This window comes from Hypomesus transpacificus, unplaced genomic scaffold (assembly GCF_021917145.1).
Source record: "Hypomesus transpacificus isolate Combined female unplaced genomic scaffold, fHypTra1 scaffold_487, whole genome shotgun sequence".
Taxonomy (NCBI): Eukaryota; Metazoa; Chordata; class Actinopteri; order Osmeriformes; family Osmeridae; genus Hypomesus; species Hypomesus transpacificus.
In genome coordinates, this window is record NW_025814002.1 from 159 (window position 1) to 19,875 (window position 19,717).

Sequence of the window (19,717 nt, forward strand, 5' to 3'; positions counted from 1 at the left end):
TCCCTGCCCCCCCATTCCTTCTCTCCCCTCCCTCTCTCCCTCCTCTCTCTGTCCTCTCTCCCTCTCTCTCTCCTCCTCTCTCTGTCCTCCCTCACTCTACTCCTCCCTCTCTCTCCTCCTCTCTTTGTCCTCTCTCCCCCTCTCTCTCCTCCTCTCTCTGTCCTCCCTCACTCTCCTCCTCCCTCTCTCTCTCCTCCTCCCTCTGTCCTCTCTCCCCCTCTCTCTCCTCCTCTCTCTGTCCTCCCTCTCCTCCTCTCTCTGTCCCTCCCTCTCCTCCTCCCTCTCTCTCTCCTCCTCTCTCTGTCCTCCCTTTCCTCCTCCCTCTCTCTCTCCTCTCTCTGTCCTCCCTCTCCTCCTGCCTCTCTCTCCTCCTCTCTCTGTCCTCCCTCTCCTCCTCCCTCTCTCTCTCCTCCTCTCTCTGTCCTCCCTCTCCTCCTCCCTCTCTCTCTCTCTCCTCCTCTCTCTGTCCTCCTTCCCTCTCCTCCTGCCTCTCTCTCTCCTCCTCTCTCTGTCCTCCCTCCCTCTCCTCCTGCCTCTCTCTCTCCTCCTCTCTCCTCCTCCCTCCCTCCTTCCCTCCCTCTCTCATCCTCCCTCCCTCCCTCCCCCTCCCTCCCTCTGTCCTCCTCCTCCCTTCCCCCTCCCGGCCTCCCTGACTGCAGGGGGAGCAGAGGGCTCCAGTCTCAGTATTAGCCCCGTTCAGCAGCACTATCTCAGCTCAGCCCATTTATCTGTCCACAAAGCTCTATTCTTAACTCCGCAACGCACACACACTCTCACACACACACTGCCACACACACTCACATAGTCTCTCTCTCTCACACACGCACACATTCACAGTCTCACACACACACACACACACACACACACACTCCACAATCAGCAGCCCGCTCTCCAGCGCACGCACACTCTGCTGTTCTCTCTCACACACACACACAGCCTTCAAAATAGAACTGCGGGCGTCAGCTCAAACTCGGAGGGACGACGAGACGATTATTTCAAATTAAAATGGGCGCTTGCGACGAGGAGAGCGACAACGGAAAACCGAAAGACAGGGAGGATGGGGGGAGGAAGGAGAAGGGGATGGGGGGGCAGTGTGTGGGGGGGGGTGGCCTCCCACCCAGAGCAGGGAGAACAAGGGGACGGGCAGTGTGAGCGGCGTGAGGGAGCCTCATTAAACATGCAGCAGCTCAATGTCAGAGCAGTGCCGCCTCCATCGTTAGGGCTGATGGTGTCCCACACCTCGCACAGGGCTGTCTTACCTCACACACACCCGGCTCAGCGTGCGCGCGTGTGCGCGAGAGATACAGCGACTGAGAGAGTGTGTGTGTGCGTACGTTGTGTGTGTGTGTGTATTTTGCGAGGCGGAAGATGAAAAGGATTCTCGGGAGCATCTTCTATGCCTCCTCTCCCTCTCTTCTTTCATCCAGCGCAAAATGGGGGCTTGGCTGAAACACAGCTTAATGCCCTGCCTCTGCCTCCCGATCTCCCTGCCTCCTTACCTTTCTGCCTCTCTACCTCCCTGCCTCTCCATTCACAAAATGTTTGAACAGCTAGAGACTCGGGGCTGAAGGTGTGTACTCTTCCGGAACCGGAGCGAGCGCCCCCCCCCCCCCCCCCCGCTCCAGCTACTCATGTCTGTGAGCTATGGGCTGACCGCTCTGTCCCCCCCACCCACAAGACTCCTGTCCTGAAACACATGGGCACGCTGGGTGCTTCACTAACACCCCCCCCCCCCCCCCCCCCCCCCCGCGCGCTGAATCACGGCTTTCAGGAGGGTTTGCAGTCATTGAAGTCAGGGCTTTATCTCCTTAGTTCAGTTAATTTTTCCATTTCTATGTAAATTCAACACCACCATGGTGGCTTAGGTAAACACGCCTACAGAGAACATACACACACACGCGCGCCGGCCCTGCACACACACACACAAGCGTACACATACACTCTCAAACACTCATACACACAGCTTGACGGAGGCATTGGGTTGTTTTTTTTGTACTGCAGTAAACGAGAGAGAGAGAGAGCGAGAGAGAGAGAGGGCGGGTGAGAGAGAGAAAGGGAGAGAATGAGGCTTAGCATGATAAAGAAACATGTAGGCCATGCAAACAAACACCCTACATTATCTCTCTCTCTCTCTATCCTCCCTTCCTTCTCTCTGTCTCCTCAGTTCACACTCCCCTCCTCTCATCCTCTTGGAAGGACAAACCTTCCTCTCGCCACGGCGTCCATCGTCATGACGTCCCGTGAACACACAGACAACCCTGTCATGGCGCTGTAGTGGGGTGGTTCTGCAGGGAGGGGATAAGGCTTCAGGCTAACCCTAACCTCAGACGGAGACACTCGGCGTCACAGTCTCTGTCGTGCCAGGGTTCTGGGAGAGCACATGGATCGTATCAGAAGTGTGGTGTGGAGTGTGTGCGTCTGTGTGTGTTAAGTGTACTATAAATGCACGATGTACAAGTGTAATGTAAATACACACCGGAAGGTATATGCAAAGTGTGTACTGCTTTTAACGGCCGTGTGTGTTGAAACGTGCGAGTGTTTGTGCGCGTGTGTGGATGTGGGTGTGTGTGCGTCTGCGTCGGTTGCTACGCGTCGCTGCGGCTCCCTTTCACCACCCCTTGAAAGCTGGAGCAGGGTTGCCGTGGCAACGTTGACCCCTGGGAGTCAGGCCTTTTCACGAGAACCCTCTTTAGAAGCAGTGATTCACAGCCAGGAAACAGAGGAGAAAAACTCTCTCTCCTTCCCCCACCCTCCCTCTCTCTCTCACTTCCTCTCTCTCTCTTCTATCCTTCTCTAACTCCTTGTTAATGCATTTTTAATGTTGGAAACCGTCCGTTCTACATTGTGCTCTCTGTATCAGTCTGTGTCGGGTCTTGGTCTCTTTCTTTCTTTCTTTCTTTCTTTCTTTACATGTCCACTGCTGTCTCTCGCCCTCCTTTCAAGCTTGAGATCCCCTCTCTCTCTGGAATGTGACACGCTGGTTCTACTCAAGCACGTCTCTCTCTGCTGGTCGTGTCCATTCCTCCATCACTTGTTCTGGCGGTTTCTGGAGTGTGTGTCTCCTCTCCTGAGTCACCCTGCTCTCTGTCCCTCAAAATAGCAGTCAATTAGTCACTGTTAAACTACTCTGTCCATTTGCTGCAGATTTAACTACTTCATTAATTGATCACACAGTTCTGCAGAATGGAGTAAATGGACAACAGTGCAATAACCATAAATCTGTTTCCTCTCTCTCCATGTCTCTTTCCCCCCTCTCTCCCATCCTCCTTCTCTCCCATTCATTGTCTCTCTTTCTCTCCCTCTGCTCACCTTCCTGTTCCTATGATCTCCCTCTCCTCTTTCTCTCTCGCTCTCTCCCCCTCTCTCCTCGCCCCCTCTCTCCCTCGCCCCTCCCTGCCCCCAGGCCAAGCTGATCGTGCCCAACAGCACGGCAGGCCTGATCATCGGTAAGGGCGGGGCCACAGTGAAGGCGGTGATGGAGCAGAGCGGCGCCTGGGTGCAGCTGTCCCAGAAGCCCGAGGGTATCAACCTGCAAGAGCGCGTGGTCACCATCAGCGGGGAACCCGAGCAGAACCGCAAGGCGGTGGAGATCATCGTCCAGAAGATCCAGGAGGACCCACAGAGCAGCAGCTGCCTCAACATCTCCTACTCCAACATCTCGGGCCCCGTGGCCAACTCCAACCCCACCGGCTCCCCCTACGCCAACTCTGCTGAGGTGATGCCCTCCGCAGCCGCCGCTGCTGCCGCCACGGCCTCCAGCCTCCTGGGCCAGGCCAGCCTCGCGGGCGTGGGTGCCTTCCCCACCACCATGTCTAGCTTCTCAGGCAACGACCTGCTGACCATCACCTCGGCTCTCAACACGCTGGCCAGCTACGGCTACAACACCAACTCCCTGGGCCTGGGTCTCAACCCTGCTGCTGCTAGCGGGGTGCTAGCTGCCGTGGCGGCTAACGCCAACCCAGCAGCAGCAGCCGCCGCTAACCTGTTAGCATCTTACGCTAGCGACGCCTCCACCAGCGCGGGCCACCCGGCCGGCCTTGGGGGCTTTTCGCTGGGCTCGCTTGCGGCCGCTGGGGCGACCAATGGCTACTTGAGCGCAGCGTCACCGCTGGTGGCGTCCTCGCTGCTAGCGACAGAGAAGCTGGCGGAAGGCGCTAAGGAAGTGGTGGAGATCGCCGTGCCTGAGAATCTGGTGGGAGCCATTTTAGGGAAAGGGGGGAAAACGCTAGTGGAGTACCAGGAGCTGACTGGCGCCAGGATCCAGATCTCCAAGAAGGGCGAGTTCATCCCGGGAACCCGGAACCGTAAAGTCACCATCACGGGCTCCCAGGCCGCCACACAGGCCGCGCAGTACCTGATCAGCCAGCGAATCACGTACGAGCAGGGGGTACGCGCCACCAACCCACAGAAGGTGGGCTAAAATAGGGATCGGAGAAACAGAAAATAAAAGAGTGGAGGGGGAAAAAAAAGCGTGGGGGCCGGATGAGGAATGGAATGTGAGAGAGTGAGTGACGGAAGAGAGAGGAGGAGAGCCGGAATGTCGGAGAGGGAATCGCGTGTTTTCCTCGTGTTTTCAGTATTCTAAAAATGATGCGACGCAAAAATCTGCTGGGAGAGAGGAGAAAGTGGCGAGCCGAAAAACCAAGAAAAAAAAATGTGTAAAATGTAAATAAGGGTTTTATTACTTAAGTCTTGATCTTTCGGGATTTTTTATTGTTTTGTTTTATTGTTTTAGTAAATTAATATTTTTTTCTGTCGTTCTGTGTATTCTCCGGACAGTGGTGAATGCCAAGTTAGACTGGCATGCTGCCGTGCTGCATTGTGGGTTAGAGCGGGTGGGGCGGTGGGGGTACTGGGGGTCCACCCCATGGAATCAGCCCCTCCCCCACCTCCACCCCCATGTAGCTCACAAGATAGGGTATTTTCCTTTTTTCTTTACTTTCAGTTCTCAATTTGCCCCGGCCCATCCCTGCGCTCACTGTGTTCCAAAACTATCTCCCCTAGAAGGTTCCCATAAGACTGCAAGCATCAGCTTGGTTTGAGATCGGAAGAACATCCCTGTAGTCCATGACAACCCCCCTCCCCTCGCCCCTCCCCCCACCCTCACTCAGCCCCGCCCTTGGGCCAAGTGGGGGGTGGTGGGGGGAGTCAGGCAGTCCCAGGTTCACCCCCTCCAGTGTTTTCTAGAGTTTGACCCGCAAGGCGTAGCTACCTGTGGCCGTGTTTCACCCAGGTGCATGCAACGCCCCTGCCTCCCCACGTGTGTACACAGAAGTGACACGTACACGTGTGTACACGTATGTAGAGACGCTCAAGGCCCCATGCAGGCGACCGCTCACGCATGATCTCAAAGCTCCGGGTTGGGCCGGTCATAGATCACCGAGCGAGAAATTACACACACATTCACACAGTCCACAGACCCTGAGGCTTTCTCTCAACAAACGCTTGCAGTCCGATACGATGATTATATTAATGTTATTCTTATGATTAGATATCATCTCCATCGTCATTATTTATTAATATGATTTCACCCATAAAGATCGATATATTCAGTTGTTTTTTTAATCTGTGAATTCAGGTTGACATGAATGTAAAGACTATATTTTTTGATTTGAATATTTCTTTTTTTATTTAATAAGTGGATTGAATATGAATGGTATGTCACATAGTGTAATATATGTCTTATTTAAGTCCTGTAATAAGATAGGAAGATAACAGACCCACTTTGGGAGCCGGGGGGTGCAGTGTGTGTACCCAGTCAGTGTGGAGCAGGATAGAAACACACGCACACACACACAGGAAACACAATGACACCACTTTGATGCTAAGAGGGAATATACTATATCAAGATAGCAGATTTCAGCGTAACATATCTTGTTAGTTTCAAAAACAACAACACTAAAGGCACAAGTGCAGCTTTCTCTATGGGCATAACATTGCTCTCCATAGTCGCAACAAAACTCTAGTTTGAATCTTCCGTCCCTTCAGTTTTATGGTGGTAAATAGTTCACTCAAAACGATGTATGTCTTATAAGTGTAAGACCAGCACTGTGACTGGTCTCTGGTCTAGTCTGGTCTGGTCCAGTCTGGTATATTAAGCTTAGCCACGAGAACTCTGCACTTCAGCCTGGGCCCACACACACAAACACACACGCTCTCACACACACACAGACCGCCTAGACAGGCTGGGTCTTAGCCACAGAGGTGGAGCACTTCAAGTCCAGAGCCCCAAACCTGCAAGGACACACTAACAGACTACTGAGGACAGGGCTCGACACTGAAACGAACACAAAAAAAAAGGGAAAAGTCGATCGTTTAGGATCCACTGCCGAGGAGGGCGTTGCGGTCGGCCCGTCCATCCGGCGGCGATCGCACGTCCGCGGCGGACAAACAGCGCTAGGCGCAGCCTCCCTGACCAAAAGCCCAGATCAAAGCGTTCCTCTGGCTGCGAGGTGAAGCGAGCCACGTCGATCGTCCTAACGGGGATCGAGTGGGACGGCGGCGCCTGTCAGGGAGGTGAGCTGTCCTGATCTCGGGACACCGCTGCAATCCCCTCCCGCTCGCTCACCTACACACCCAGCAGCTGAGAAAGATGCCCTTTTCTTTCGGTTTGGTTTATTGTTTGTTTTCGTTGCTGTTCGTTTTCTTTTTGCAATCGGAGTACACTGAATCTGGTCTTAATGCACTGTGAAACAAGAGCTTGTCCTCAAGCTCCTAGGTCGGGCCTTGTGTGTCGCGAGGACATGGTCACAGGAGTAAAATGGCAGGGAAATGTATACGCATTAGAAACATCCGCCGACTGAACATATCTCCCCAAGAATAGTCTGCATATCTGTCCAGGTTGTCACAATGAGAGAGTCCGATCTGGTCTGTTTCCTATGATCTTTCTGACCGATTGGATTCCGGTTCATAACTAGCTTACGGTCCTCATCTTGCCCAGTGAAATCTGCAGTCATGGAAATGGATTGTTTATTTTGGCAGATGGGATTGGGGAGGAGTTACAGGTGTCTGAATGCCGGTTTGCATCTGTTGGTGGTTAATATTCACCCAACAGTTACAGCACATACCAGGCTTGCAGATAACCCTGATAGTAAACATTTGAAATATTTGGATGATATTCAGAGAAGGGGGCACAAAACAATCCCACATGATTCCTTGGTGAGGAAACGTAATCTACCCCAACACAAAAATCAACGTTTTAATTTCTCTCAAGCTCTGAGCTATCGTGAACATTCTCTTCAAGTCTATTGGAGCGTCAGACAGTCAGACAGACAGACAGGGCATATCTCCACAGACAGTCAAACAGTCAGACAGACAGGGCACATCTCCACAGATTGGTAAGGAGGCTTCTTTATTTCCATCTAACCCCATTCACTATATCTCCTCACCTTCCCTCAACCCCCCCTCCCCTCCAGCCGCACCCTAGTGCACCCATTCTTACACCCTCTCCTCCCACATCACTCCATGGGTGAATCTGTCTGGTGTTGCGACGCATGTCTCCTCCGCTTGCCCCTCCCAGATCACTACAACTACAGGCCAATCAGGGGGGGGATGGGGACGAGAATACTCCGGGTTGTCTATGACAGAGTTTAGAATGTAGTGTCCGTGTTCTAGAACACTCCGTGTGGCAATGCTGCCCTTTTGCAGTGGAACTGTTTCTAGGGGAAAATAACATGTTACCAGGCAGCTATAGGGCAAAAAGCAACTAGCTCCTAATCTGAACTCCCATTGGCTAGTAGTTTGGAATGATCCTTTATGCGGTGTTGTTACAACCTTTAGGAGTATGTTACCTAGGAAACACATGCACAAATACATATGCTTATCGAGACATGCACATAGATTGTGAGATCAAATAAGGGAATTATTGCTCATTAAGGACATATATTACTGGATGTAGGTTATATTATTATAGTACTGTGACTTAACACATTTTGTAATATCTGTAGTGCGAGGCCGTGAGAAGGTGCCAACGAAGCGTTTCAAGGCACGTCTGTTTTCTTCATATCAGTGATGACCCTACGTGGACATGGTCTTAGGGCGTCCATTTTAGTTTTGTTTGTAATTTAGGGGATCTAGCTATAATGTGATGAGTACTGGAAGCAATACACGTAGTAGCATGTCGTCTTGTCTTGTCTTTCTCTTCTGTCTGTTGTAGAAGCTTTGGATTTTACCTATAGATGTTCAGTAGGTTTACATAATTAACTAATTTTTAATTTGTGAAAATGCTGCTATTTAATAAGTGATGTACTCAAAAAAAGAAAAGGTAAAACATATCGGATCTTTCAGTTAGCGGGACATTCTATTTCAGAGAGCTGTAATAAACGCTCATGTGCTAATAATAAGATGATAATAATTGTATAAGAACAAAGTGTAAGAACCAACCTAAAAAAATAAACTTGTGCCAAAATAGAGCTTTACAGAAACTGAAACTGTAAAATTGTGGGATTTAAACACCTTTAGATGAGAAGAAGCATACTTTTATACAAAAAAATGTGAAAAGTGCCAAACAAACCATATTTATAATTTACGTAGAATTGAAATAGGAAAAGTTAGTTTTTAAGAAATAGACTTTGATCAAAATATACATAAAATGTTGAGTTGTTAGTTCCAGCCCCTTTCTAACCTGCCATGAGAGTAGAGACTGTGAGGGAGGCAGGAAGCCACCTTGTTAGCCAATCAAAGCACTAGGACTCGGGGGGGGGGCTAGGGGAGGAGTCAACCTATAGCTAAGTTAGCATGGTTATGCTAAGGAAGTGACTAGCATTCTTACTACAGCCTTTTATAGTTCTGAAAATGTATTTTGTGGAGATAGCTGTTATCTTTTTTGCACGTCTATATTGCATGATATAAAAGTGAAGCGTGGACAACAACAAAAAATAGAAGAAACAAAAATACTACAAAAAAATTATAAAAATTAGGCTGTGTTCATTTTCGAGACAAATCTTTGCATGCCAACAATGGAAGAGCATATTGATATACATTTAACACATTTTAAGCATTAGTTGTGATTCACTATGACCAAGCAGGTGAAATAAAGTGGTTTGGAGACCTTTCTTGTGGGTGGGCCTGATTCAAGCCGTAATGTCCCAGTAAATAACAGGGACATTCTTGAACAAATATGAATTTAACTAAACGCCTGAATGACTATTTTGGGTTTAAGTTGTCTAGGCATAAAATTATTCTTCGAGAGATAACTTTCATTTCAATATACTTTAAATCCTTTTTATGATGTTCTGGTTGCGAAAAAAATTCAAAAGAAAAAAATAGGTTTCTTTGGAGCTAATTAGGTTCCATGAATGTATTCACCTCTGCTTAAGTTTCGATATCACTCTCCTAGACGTTCTGGAACCTATTGTAGATTAGAGTGTTTCTGTGTTTGGTGGGTCAAATAGAGCTACATATCAGGTAGGCCTCGTCAGGCCTTTTGGACATCTAACCTTCCGTCTATCCTTGCCTAAGCTTCAGCTAGTTTGTGTATAATCATGCACCTTATCTCTCTCTCTCTTCATAGTCCTACCGTACAACTGGAAGGACGACCTCTGATGTTTCTCTTCCAGATAGGAGGTTGACACACAGTGTCTCAGTCCAGGCCATGTAGAGCCAGAGTGTTTAGTGTGCTGGATGAGACACACATAGTCAGAGTGCTTTCTCTCGCTCCGTTGCAGCTCAGCCCTGCGTCTCTCCTCTCCCATGGGTCTCTGGCTGAATTGAGGACAGAGTGTGTTTGACGCTCTCTGCTCCCCAGATCTGGTCCTGTGACAGAAACACACGCTTTCCAAGACCCACAATATGGAGAGGGGAAACGTAAGGATGTCAAAACATTGCCAGTATTTTCCGCGGCAACGCTGTCGACTGGGGCCCTGGCTTTTCATTCATGTCATGAAAAGAGGTTGAGTGCATTTGTTGACATCCAAGTCAAATATTAGTGTCATATCTCTGCGATAATCTAAATTATCTTCAGATTTACTAGTGCTTCTAGTGAGACCTGATTGATAGTGTAAACTAGTGTCAAGCACTGCAGACCAGACAAGGTTTCACAACACTGGCGTACTGAAGGTGTGTTCTACTGCATATATAGCTGTGCATGTGCTGTTGTCTAGCTCTCTCTCTCCCTTTCTCTATCTTCCTCCCCCCCCCCCCTTTCTCCCAACTGTCTGCAGTAGGTGGACATCGCAGTGTCTTGTCTATGTTGCTAGGTGACGTGTTTGTCATAGCGACGTGCTGCAGAGGAATGCAAACTTCTCTTTACCTGTCTCCAGGTGACATCATCACATGTCAGTGGGTGTGTGGCTGTACAGTAGTGCTCAACTCCCCACCCCTCCCAACCACCTTCCGCCCCCCCCACACACCGCCTTCACCCACACCCACCCCCTCACTCCCCCACCCCCCTCAGCTTCACCCCCAAACCCCTGCCAGACATGACAGAAGTCCAGGGTCACGCAAGAGTTTGAGCCCATTGAAGCACCAGCAACTTTAGACTGCATTCTGTCATATCACTGTTCTGTTTCCTCTCTCTGGATGTTTTTATTTTTTGATTTTCTTGTTTTCTAGTTGTTTTAGTTGTATTTGTACTACGCTCTCTCTCTAACCTAGACCAATTATAACAAAATGCCATTCATGTGTACCTGTTTACTTCCCCCCCTCTTTTCTCCCAGCCTTTTTTGCACTTTCACTGCCCCCCACCCCCACTTTCTCCGACCACACCCCCACACTTCTGCTCCGACCCTGTGCTGCACCACCTACCCCCTCCTCCCAGAGACCCCCTCACCCACAACCCTTGCCCCGAGTGCCAAATAGAATCCAGAACCATTCCAAAACGTTTTTGAGTTCTCTTGTGTGTTGGACATCCATTGGACGCACCCATGAAGCCAGCATGTTTCCACCATAACATGATGTCAGTCATGACGCCTCAGCATCACTCAAAGACACCGATCAAAAACAACCCCCCTTTCCCCCCCACCAACCCACCCAGAGCTAAACCTGAGCAGGATTAACCCGTAAGCGGCTGGCTACCTCCCATAAACTGCTTTTCCTAATTCTCTGCCATCTCTTCAACCTCCAGGACATCATTGATTGTGTGCCATAGTGTGGGGGGGGACAGGCCTGTCACTTCTCCTCACCCCCCAAGTCTCTCTCTCCATTTGATTTTCGATGGGAAAGATTAAAAAATCCATTTCTAATGACGATTTTTTTCTTTAACATTAAAACACACACACACACTCCGTACCGTGGTGTGAGGAGAGTTCTCGTCAGCCGCAGCCATCCTCTGTCTTCTGAACTTTGAACTTCTCACCCCCTCATGAACTTGATTGACCTTCTTCCTCCCCCCTTCTGTGTTCATCAAACAGTTTGGACTTAAACTATCCATCCCATATCCAAACCTCTTTGAGACTGTGCAATGCTAGCTGAAATGATTGGATTTTTTTTGTTTGTTGACCATCATTGGGACAATTCTCAGAGATTGAAAGAAAGAGAATGAAAGAACGGAAAAAATATCACCCCCCCCCCCCAAAAAAAAAAAAAAAAATGCAGACAAACAAAAAAAAACTAAACAACTTGTTTCTCCACAATATCATTTTTTCTCTCTCATTGTAAATATCTTTTGTCAGATTTTGTTGAGCTGTTATGAAGAGGCGTGTTCAACTGACTGGGACTGGCAGCATAACCCAACTAGTGGAACAACTAGACGACAGACGCACCTTCATCCCGACCATCGCTTAGTTAGTTAGTCAGCCAGCTAGTTTGTTAGATGAGTAGGTTAGTTATGCTGCAGTGATATGTCTGTGATGTTGTTATTGCTGTTGGCCTGCTGTGTTTGTTGTTTAGCCTTCATGCTAGTTCTGCTTTAGACGCAAGTATGTGTAAACCTCGTACCAGCTGTCGGAAACGAGGAGTTATGTTATCACCCTCACCATTCGTAATGAGTCGTAGTGGCATCCATCTTTCTCCAGAGGTAGTCATGGAGACACCTGCGAGAGAATAAACGATTAGCAGGAACTTGACTCGAATTTAAACCTTGAATGACTCGAGGGGGTTCAAAGAAAGAGCTATTACCGAAAGGAGCTCAATGTGCAGTACAGTCACTATGGTTTACACAATGACGGATAGGTCGAAGAATAGGGAGATTAGAGGTAATCGTAAAGTTAAATGGTCATGGGTGAATAGGAATTTGAAACCGACTTGACTTCGTCACGGTTCATGCCTACATGGGGCATAGCCTATATTTGTCTGTGTGGGCGGTTAGGGTCCGAGGAGGGGGAGAGTGTCGCAATGCTGCCGTAACTACACTGACCATATCATTGCTTTATGCTCCACTCTGTTATGCTGCCGGTCCCATCTCCAGATAAAACATTCATGAGCTATTTATTTCTCCGCCTATTATATACTATTAATAAATGACAACACAACAAGAAAAAGGGAATGACTGGAAAGGTTGAATTATTGTTTTGTTTTTTAGTATTTTAGTGGTTGCTTTTAACAACATTCATTAACTGACTTAAAGAGTATTGAATATTTAATGTAATTGTAGCATTGTGTTTGTAAAGAAAAAAAAACAGTAGTGAGTTGTGTTTATTGACTTGTGGATTACCAGTGAAGTCGGCAATCTAGTGCTAATATATATGGAGTCGTTTTTTTTAAGGATTATTTTGCGACAGCAACAACAGTCATTATAAATGTTCATTTTAGCATCACCTGTCTTCTGTTGTCTTATTCCCCACTCACTACAGCCATCACAGTAACACATCGCACCATGTGCTCAAACGTGGGAGGGCCATACCATACATACGAGGGGTGTGTGTGTGTGTGCGGACCTAAGTGAAACAGAATGTGTGTATGTAAGGAGTGTGTGTGCGGACAAGTGAAATAGAATGTGTGTGTAAGGAAGTGTGTGTGAACGCCAAGGCTACCACCTGAGCCTGCGTGGGATGGCTGTTCTGTAAACGTTCACCGAAGCATCATAACCTGGAGGCTTCCATTTATCAATGGAACCCCCTGACGTTATAGCTGCGACCATCATGTGACCCAAGTCTACTATATCGTTCATAACCCCCTCCCACCACCCAACACCCAACCAACCACTGTCCCCACCTCCCCCTCCTCCTGCGCCATCTCCTACCACACACCAGCACCATGTGACCTGTCCTCCATCAGTAACATAACATACTACTGTTACCCGATCAGAACCACATTAACCTGTCTCCATGTCAACAGAGGAGCCGGTTGCTCGACAACCTGACTCCACCCCCACATGATACTCAACCTACCGACCGACCGACCGACCAATCATCCTCCTCCCCTGCAGGGCCGCTAACATGGCTGTTAATAGAATGTCTGCAAGGCCACGCCCACTTGACCATGAAACCTCAGTTCTAGAATGTAGAGGTAGAGAGGAAGGAAGGGACACAGACAGGAAGTCAGAGTGATTACCTGAGCATACTTAGGTAACCTAACACACCCTGTAGTCTCTCATATATTATGTTGCCCCATTGCATTCCAAGAAAACCCAAAGACGATTGACATGTCTCTATTTATACGATCGCTTGGAAAACGTTTCTCAATCAAATTGATTTCTTGCTTGATTGATCTAGTGATTTGACCAACTATCCCATAGGGATGATAGGATCCCTGGAGAAAGAGCTAGCCGATGACGTAATGTTTACAACCTCAATGAGACCAACGCTGTTAAAAGAATGTGTAGGACTTCAAACCAATTCTCTGAAAGAGTACGTATTGCTAAAATGGTGAAATTTCGATGACTATTTCTATGTGACCTGAGGTAATGTGATTATGAATCATTGCATGTTATTATGTTTTTGCAATGAAATACATTTTTGGAACTGTTAGAATGAATGGTACTTTGTGACGCTAGTGTCAACGTCTACGTTAGTGATGTCACCATGCGGAGGGGTTATGGACCAATGAATGCAAAAATGTGTGACCACAACGTTGTAAAGATTCTGTTCATTTGTACATGGGTATTATGGGTAAATAAACCATTGAAGCAAAGCATCAGCTAGATATTGTAAGTCTTAAAGATAAAAGTCCACACATACAGTAAATGTACTAAGACAGAGCCCAAAGACAGTGCTTTGACAATTATTTATTATTAGACAGATTTATTGCAGTCTTGACTGTAGGCAAAAACAATAAGAGGTAAGTTTCTATGTTCCCTGTTGAATTTAAATGAGGTTTAGTCTTGGTAATGACAGTATGGATACAAATGTTTTTGAGACCATACTTTCACTGCAACGAAAGTGAAGGCAGTAATAATGGGTGTTTATCCAAGGTTTAAAGACAATCATAAAGATTGGGTCTGCCCTCACACACTTCATCCCTGCAAGCATCACAAATGTCCAAATTCAACAAACGCAAAGGTTTCTGAACATTCTCATCCACCTACAATTCCCCTGTGCACCAGCTCATTCAATCAGCAAACACCCACACCCCTGCATCCACCATGTGTCAACAGCCAGCCAATCAGCACCTGCAACGTACTCCGCTGGCCAATGGCTGGGCCAGTTCCATGTCAGCTGTGGGCTTATTGACCGATAGTGGAGTCCCCTGAGTACCCAGCAATCACAGCATGGTCTGACAACCCTGTCCCAGTCTCACCTACCCCTCCATACTCTAAAGAAGTTCCTCCAAATAAGAGTGAAGCAGAAGCTATGGTTGATGACGTTTGTTCACTGATGATGATGTGCTGTTGATGCACATCCAACTCCTAGACACACGTTAGACCGTGTGTGTATTTTAAGGCAGCTAATAAAACGTCCTCATTTGCCAATGTGAGAGGAAATGTGTGCTCAGCCCCTGAGCTTCAACTGCATGGATCAATACCAGAACTGTTTTGTGCCTTTGGTCAGAGTCTCCAGGTGATGTTAGCGATGACCGACTAGGTCTCTAAGGTAGATGCTGCGTTGTTTTTTTGAACAGCTGTGAGCTGTAAGCAGGTAAGTGTGTCTGTAAGAACATCCCATCTCCCTCAAGAGTGTATTTTTGCACTGTGTACGGACGATGCGTTCGTAACCCTCCACATGCAAAGACAGGTGCATGCAGAACGCGTGCTGTACAAGAGTATGCAAATCCAGCACTTCCTAAGGGGTGATACCTCAGTGGGCTTCACCTGGATTCATATAATAGCAGGAATAAAGGATGGGATGCCCAGAGAGATCTGTAGGGAGATCTGGGGACATATAAAGAGTGCTGGTCTTGACAGTTTCCATGTAAATTGTCGCGCATCTGGTGAACCTGCTACGATGACGAATTAGCGCCCCGCTATATAGCCTAGCCTTTGCCCTCTCCTCCCCCCTTCCTCCTCCTCTTTTATATACTCCTCTCCCCTCCCAGCAGGCTAGCGTACAAGGCTAGCCAGCAGGGTCGCTGCAACGATGCTCCATCTTTGCCTGGCCAGCTGCTCCAGCTAACAGCGCCCCCCCCCCCCCCCCCCCGCCCCTTCTGGAGGCTACTTATTGATTTCCCTTCTTCCTCTTTCCCCCGGTCCTCATTTGCTCATTCATCATCCCTGAAAAGAAACCAAAAAAAAGGAAGAATGATAAACGGCTAAACCTAATCCCAGAGTGGTTGTTCTCTGGAACACATTGGGTCTGTAGGAGAGCAGGATGGGGATGAATGTCTGTACAAGTGCAGGTGCTCAGAGGAACCATATGTCTCATGTTATACATGCAGAAGACCCAGGTTCGATCCCCACTCAGGTTGAAGGTTCAATTAGGAAAATGAAGACTACGGTCTTTGCTATGCACTTTGACCTCTGATAGCAAAGTAAGAACTAAGATTTTTTGCATCAATCTCCTTTTCAGAGAGCACATCTCCCAAAGGGTTGTGATAAAGTACCAGATTAAATGTCAAGTCAAACAATAGTCTGTTAAATGACAATAAATCATAGTCTTTTGATTTGCGCGATCTAGATTGTAACATAAATGTCCTCTGTTGACAAAAACACATCCCCAAGATCTTGAATTTAAATCTAGTCTGTTTCCATTCTTGAGGGACTTCCTGTCTAAGGATCCACTTAGCCAACATGCCAGCCCAGCATCGTCTAGCCTAGCCCTGCCCAGCCCTGGCCTGCCCAGCCCTGCCCAGCCCAGCCCTGCCCTGCCCAGCCCAACCCAGTCCATTGTGATTTCATCCCGCTGCCAGGGGGTCTACCAGAGCAAACAACATATGTTTTGCATTTGGGAAACACACAGGCACTTAATCCCTGGCAAATCACAGCAAGTGGCGCGGCCTAATATAATTCCTGGGAACATATTTCAGGTCTCTAACTGTGGCAGATCAACTATTTGGGGCAGTGTTGATTCAGAAGATGAAAATATCAGACTGTGCGTGTCATATCTTCCACGACAAAGTAAAAGCATGGTGTGTGTGCATTAAAACTTTGAGAGGGTGAGGAGAGTTTTGCACAGAACTTGTTAGACGATCCTGAATATAAGAAATTGTGTGACAGAAATACGTTGAATGTTTGTTCTATTCTAAGGTGACCAAGAAATGCGTACTGAATGGTACGTGAACATTCCATCAACTTGAAATTGAGGAAAATCTGTTTGATTTTCATCTACAGTGGGCTGTATTGCACCTCTCAACAATCTGACACTCATTATATCCAAATGACTAAAGATAAGTCTTTTTGATTGACATTTTGTAGAAAAAAAGAAAACATTAAAAATCCCAAATCTAGATTTAATCATGGCTTATAAAGATTTTTTTTTTATCTGCTCAAATTTGAAAATTGGAGTGTATATTTTTGGACAAACATAATGCTATTTGTATTCAGACTTTTTCCAGGCCTCAGGTCTATAGCATTTTGGCTGTACTTTCCTTCCTGAATGTTCTACCAACTCACTGCATGTTTGTGTAGATAGAACCTTCCTGTCCTCTTTGAGCTTCCTGCTTCCTGTCAAGGAATTTATAAAGAAGGAGGCTTAGAGATTACACACACACACGCAGCTCCTGAGAACACCTCAGACCTCCTTCTTTAAAACTTCCTTGCTTTCTGTCTGAATGAGGTTCAGTTACCTCGGTTACATCAGCACCTACACACCACGGCAACCTTGCCATCACCACGGCAACTTTGTCATCAAACATGAAAAAACATCCTACTTCCAACCAAATTACAATTAGTCATCTACTTCCAGATTATTCTCGGATATTTGCGAAGGAAATTTACTCAATGAGATAGATGACACGCCAAATTAGTTATTGTTATCATCATCAATCTTATTTAATTGACAATTTCATGACAATTTCAAAGCATTGATATGTATTTATTTAAATGATTTATTTTGATTTATGTTTCTTTGATTGAAACAGTTTCTTTCCTCTAATTTACAGAATACCAGTCAGATAAGCAAAATAATGAACAATGATTGTAATTTTGTATGTTTTCTTTTGTCATATATTTTACTGTTGTAATATTTCTAACCAACATTGCAGACTAAGCATCCATTTGTTAAAAGAATATGAAGGAAAAAAATCAAAATTCATTCATAACTATTCCCCAAAAAAAGTATTTTCAAATGTATTGAATGTTTGATTATTATGTGTATAAATATACTGAGAATAAATATGTTTAAATTGCGATGCAAAAGCTGTGATTTTAAAACACTGTAGCGTGTACAGTGATTTCTTTATCAATTTTATGGTACATGATATGTTCTGCAATCTTGCAGTCGTTGTTTGTCTGATTTCTGTTCTTGGGCCTATGCTTTAATAAATGCATTTTCTACTGTATACAAGGACAAGCGAAGCAGTTCTTGCCGTGTTACTGTGGACCTGTGACAGACACTGTCGTGTTGGTGGTTGTTGCTGTGGCAGGGAGATGCAGTGGGTGTGAGTACTGAATACCAATGACACTGTAGCTGAGCCTGTGTGGGCTGCAAGCAGATTAGCATCATGACAATAGGTATTTTCTATTTCACAGTGAGTCTGTCGTTCACCAACCAAGCTTATTTCAAATTCATGCAGTTGTACGTTTTGGAGTTGGTGTGTGTGTGTGAGAGAGATACACTCTCACACACATAGCTATACAGATTAAGAGTGTGTTTACTTGTGTCCCTATGTGTGTGCTAGTGTGCGTGTGTGTATGTGTGTGTGTATGTGTGTGCTCATCTTGCTGATGCCCTGGGACAAGTTTTCCAAGAAATGCTTAACACTCATAATCTCTCCAGCCGCTCCCTACCCCCTGCTCCTCTGCCCTCATACCCACCTGCTTCCCTGAGCCAACCCCAGGATCGCCTCACCTCTGCAGGGACACATCCATCTTCTCCTGGCCCCTGGAAGAACAGCCTGGAGCTCTCCAAGGGACCCTGTGTCCAGGCCTTAGATGGAGCAGAATGCGTAGCACCAGAGCTCCAGGAGGGAAAGGGCCAGCACCACAGCGCCTGGCCCAGATATAGACTGCCACGGTGGGGTCTGGGGTCTGGGCTTTGAGACAGCTGGGGGAAAAGCAGTTCCATTAGTGAGAGAAGAGGTTAGGAGAAACAGGGAGGAGCTGCAGCCATGGGAGTGGGTGAGGAGGTGGGGGTGGGGGGATGGGGGGGGAGGTAGGGGAAGGGAGGGTGGTTGGGGGGAGCAGAGGAGGAGCGAGGTTGAATGAATGGAGTAAATAATGAAATAGGAAGTCGAAAAGGACAGAAAGAGGAGGAGAGGAGGACACTGTAAGAGGCATGAGGGTGTAGCGGACCTGTGACTGTGAACTCACCTTGGCCCCGCGAATGTTCGATGGGAAGCCATTCGTGTTACGCAGCTTATGGACGCTCAATAACTCAGAAACAATCAAATTAACTAAAGTGGTTGGAAGAACAAATGTTAATGGCCGTTCTGGAGTCCTCTGCGACCAAGACAGGCAACATTCAGGACGACACTCCATAGTCCCCAACCCTCCATTACTGCTGGGCGAACCCCTTCAGATCAATCGAATGATTTTGTAGCAATTTAAGGTGTCTGGGATGGGTGGGGGGGGGGGGATGGGGTTGGGGGGGGGGGGGGGGGGTGTTAAGAGGTGTGAGGATGGTTGCCTAGGGAAAAGGAATCATAGAAGAGTACATGGAGGGTTTAAGAGCGACAGTCAGGATACAAAAGGACTATTTATGCAATACTCTGAGTTGGCGTTAATCCCTCTTTACATAACTCAGATTATAGAGCTGCCTCTGAGAAGCCGGGCCATCTACTAGCAGACTACAGCTATTCCTGAGTGTGTATGTGTGCGGACGCGAGTGTGTGCGGGCGTGTGTGTGGATACAAGACCATGACCAGAAACAATAAATCAATATATCCCAAAATACACAACATGATCGATCAAACATGAGAAAGACATGACTATTGCCTCGACCCAGTTATTTGCGATGTTCGACTTTTCACAGAACTTGAAGCTCTTACAAAACAGGTCAGATGTATGCATATCCCTGAACAGGATGGGAGAGGCGAGGAGAGAGGGAGAAAAGCGTCTGTCCTGTCAGACTGAGGATCAGACCAAGACGTTCCTGGCTGTGATCATGTCTGCCTGTCTGCAGCAGTTCCAGCCCCAGCAGAAGCACATCAGCCTCCTGAAGGTTAAACCAGACAGAGAAGAGAGGAGGAGGAGGAAGAGAGGAGGAGGTATAAAAAGCATCGGTGACCCATTTTCCTCTCCGCCGCCTCCCTGTTTATCTAGTTCACCCCGGAAAAAAAGAACGGACGGAGGAAAAGAAAAGAGAGGGAG

The 19,717-nt window shown here is 47.3% G+C and overlaps 1 protein-coding gene across 1 annotated transcript; it reads left to right on the plus strand.

Annotated features, from left to right (window-relative positions):
• Window positions 1-3,403: 3,403 nt before the first annotated feature.
• LOC124465403 (RNA-binding protein Nova-1-like) lies at window positions 3,404-8,735 on the plus strand (the record flags this gene model as incomplete). Its single annotated transcript, XM_047017164.1, has 1 exon — window positions 3,404-8,735. A coding segment is annotated over one exon (1,017 nt), but the record flags the coding sequence as incomplete, so codon positions are not given.
• Between the last annotated feature and the right edge of the window lie 10,982 nt (window positions 8,736-19,717).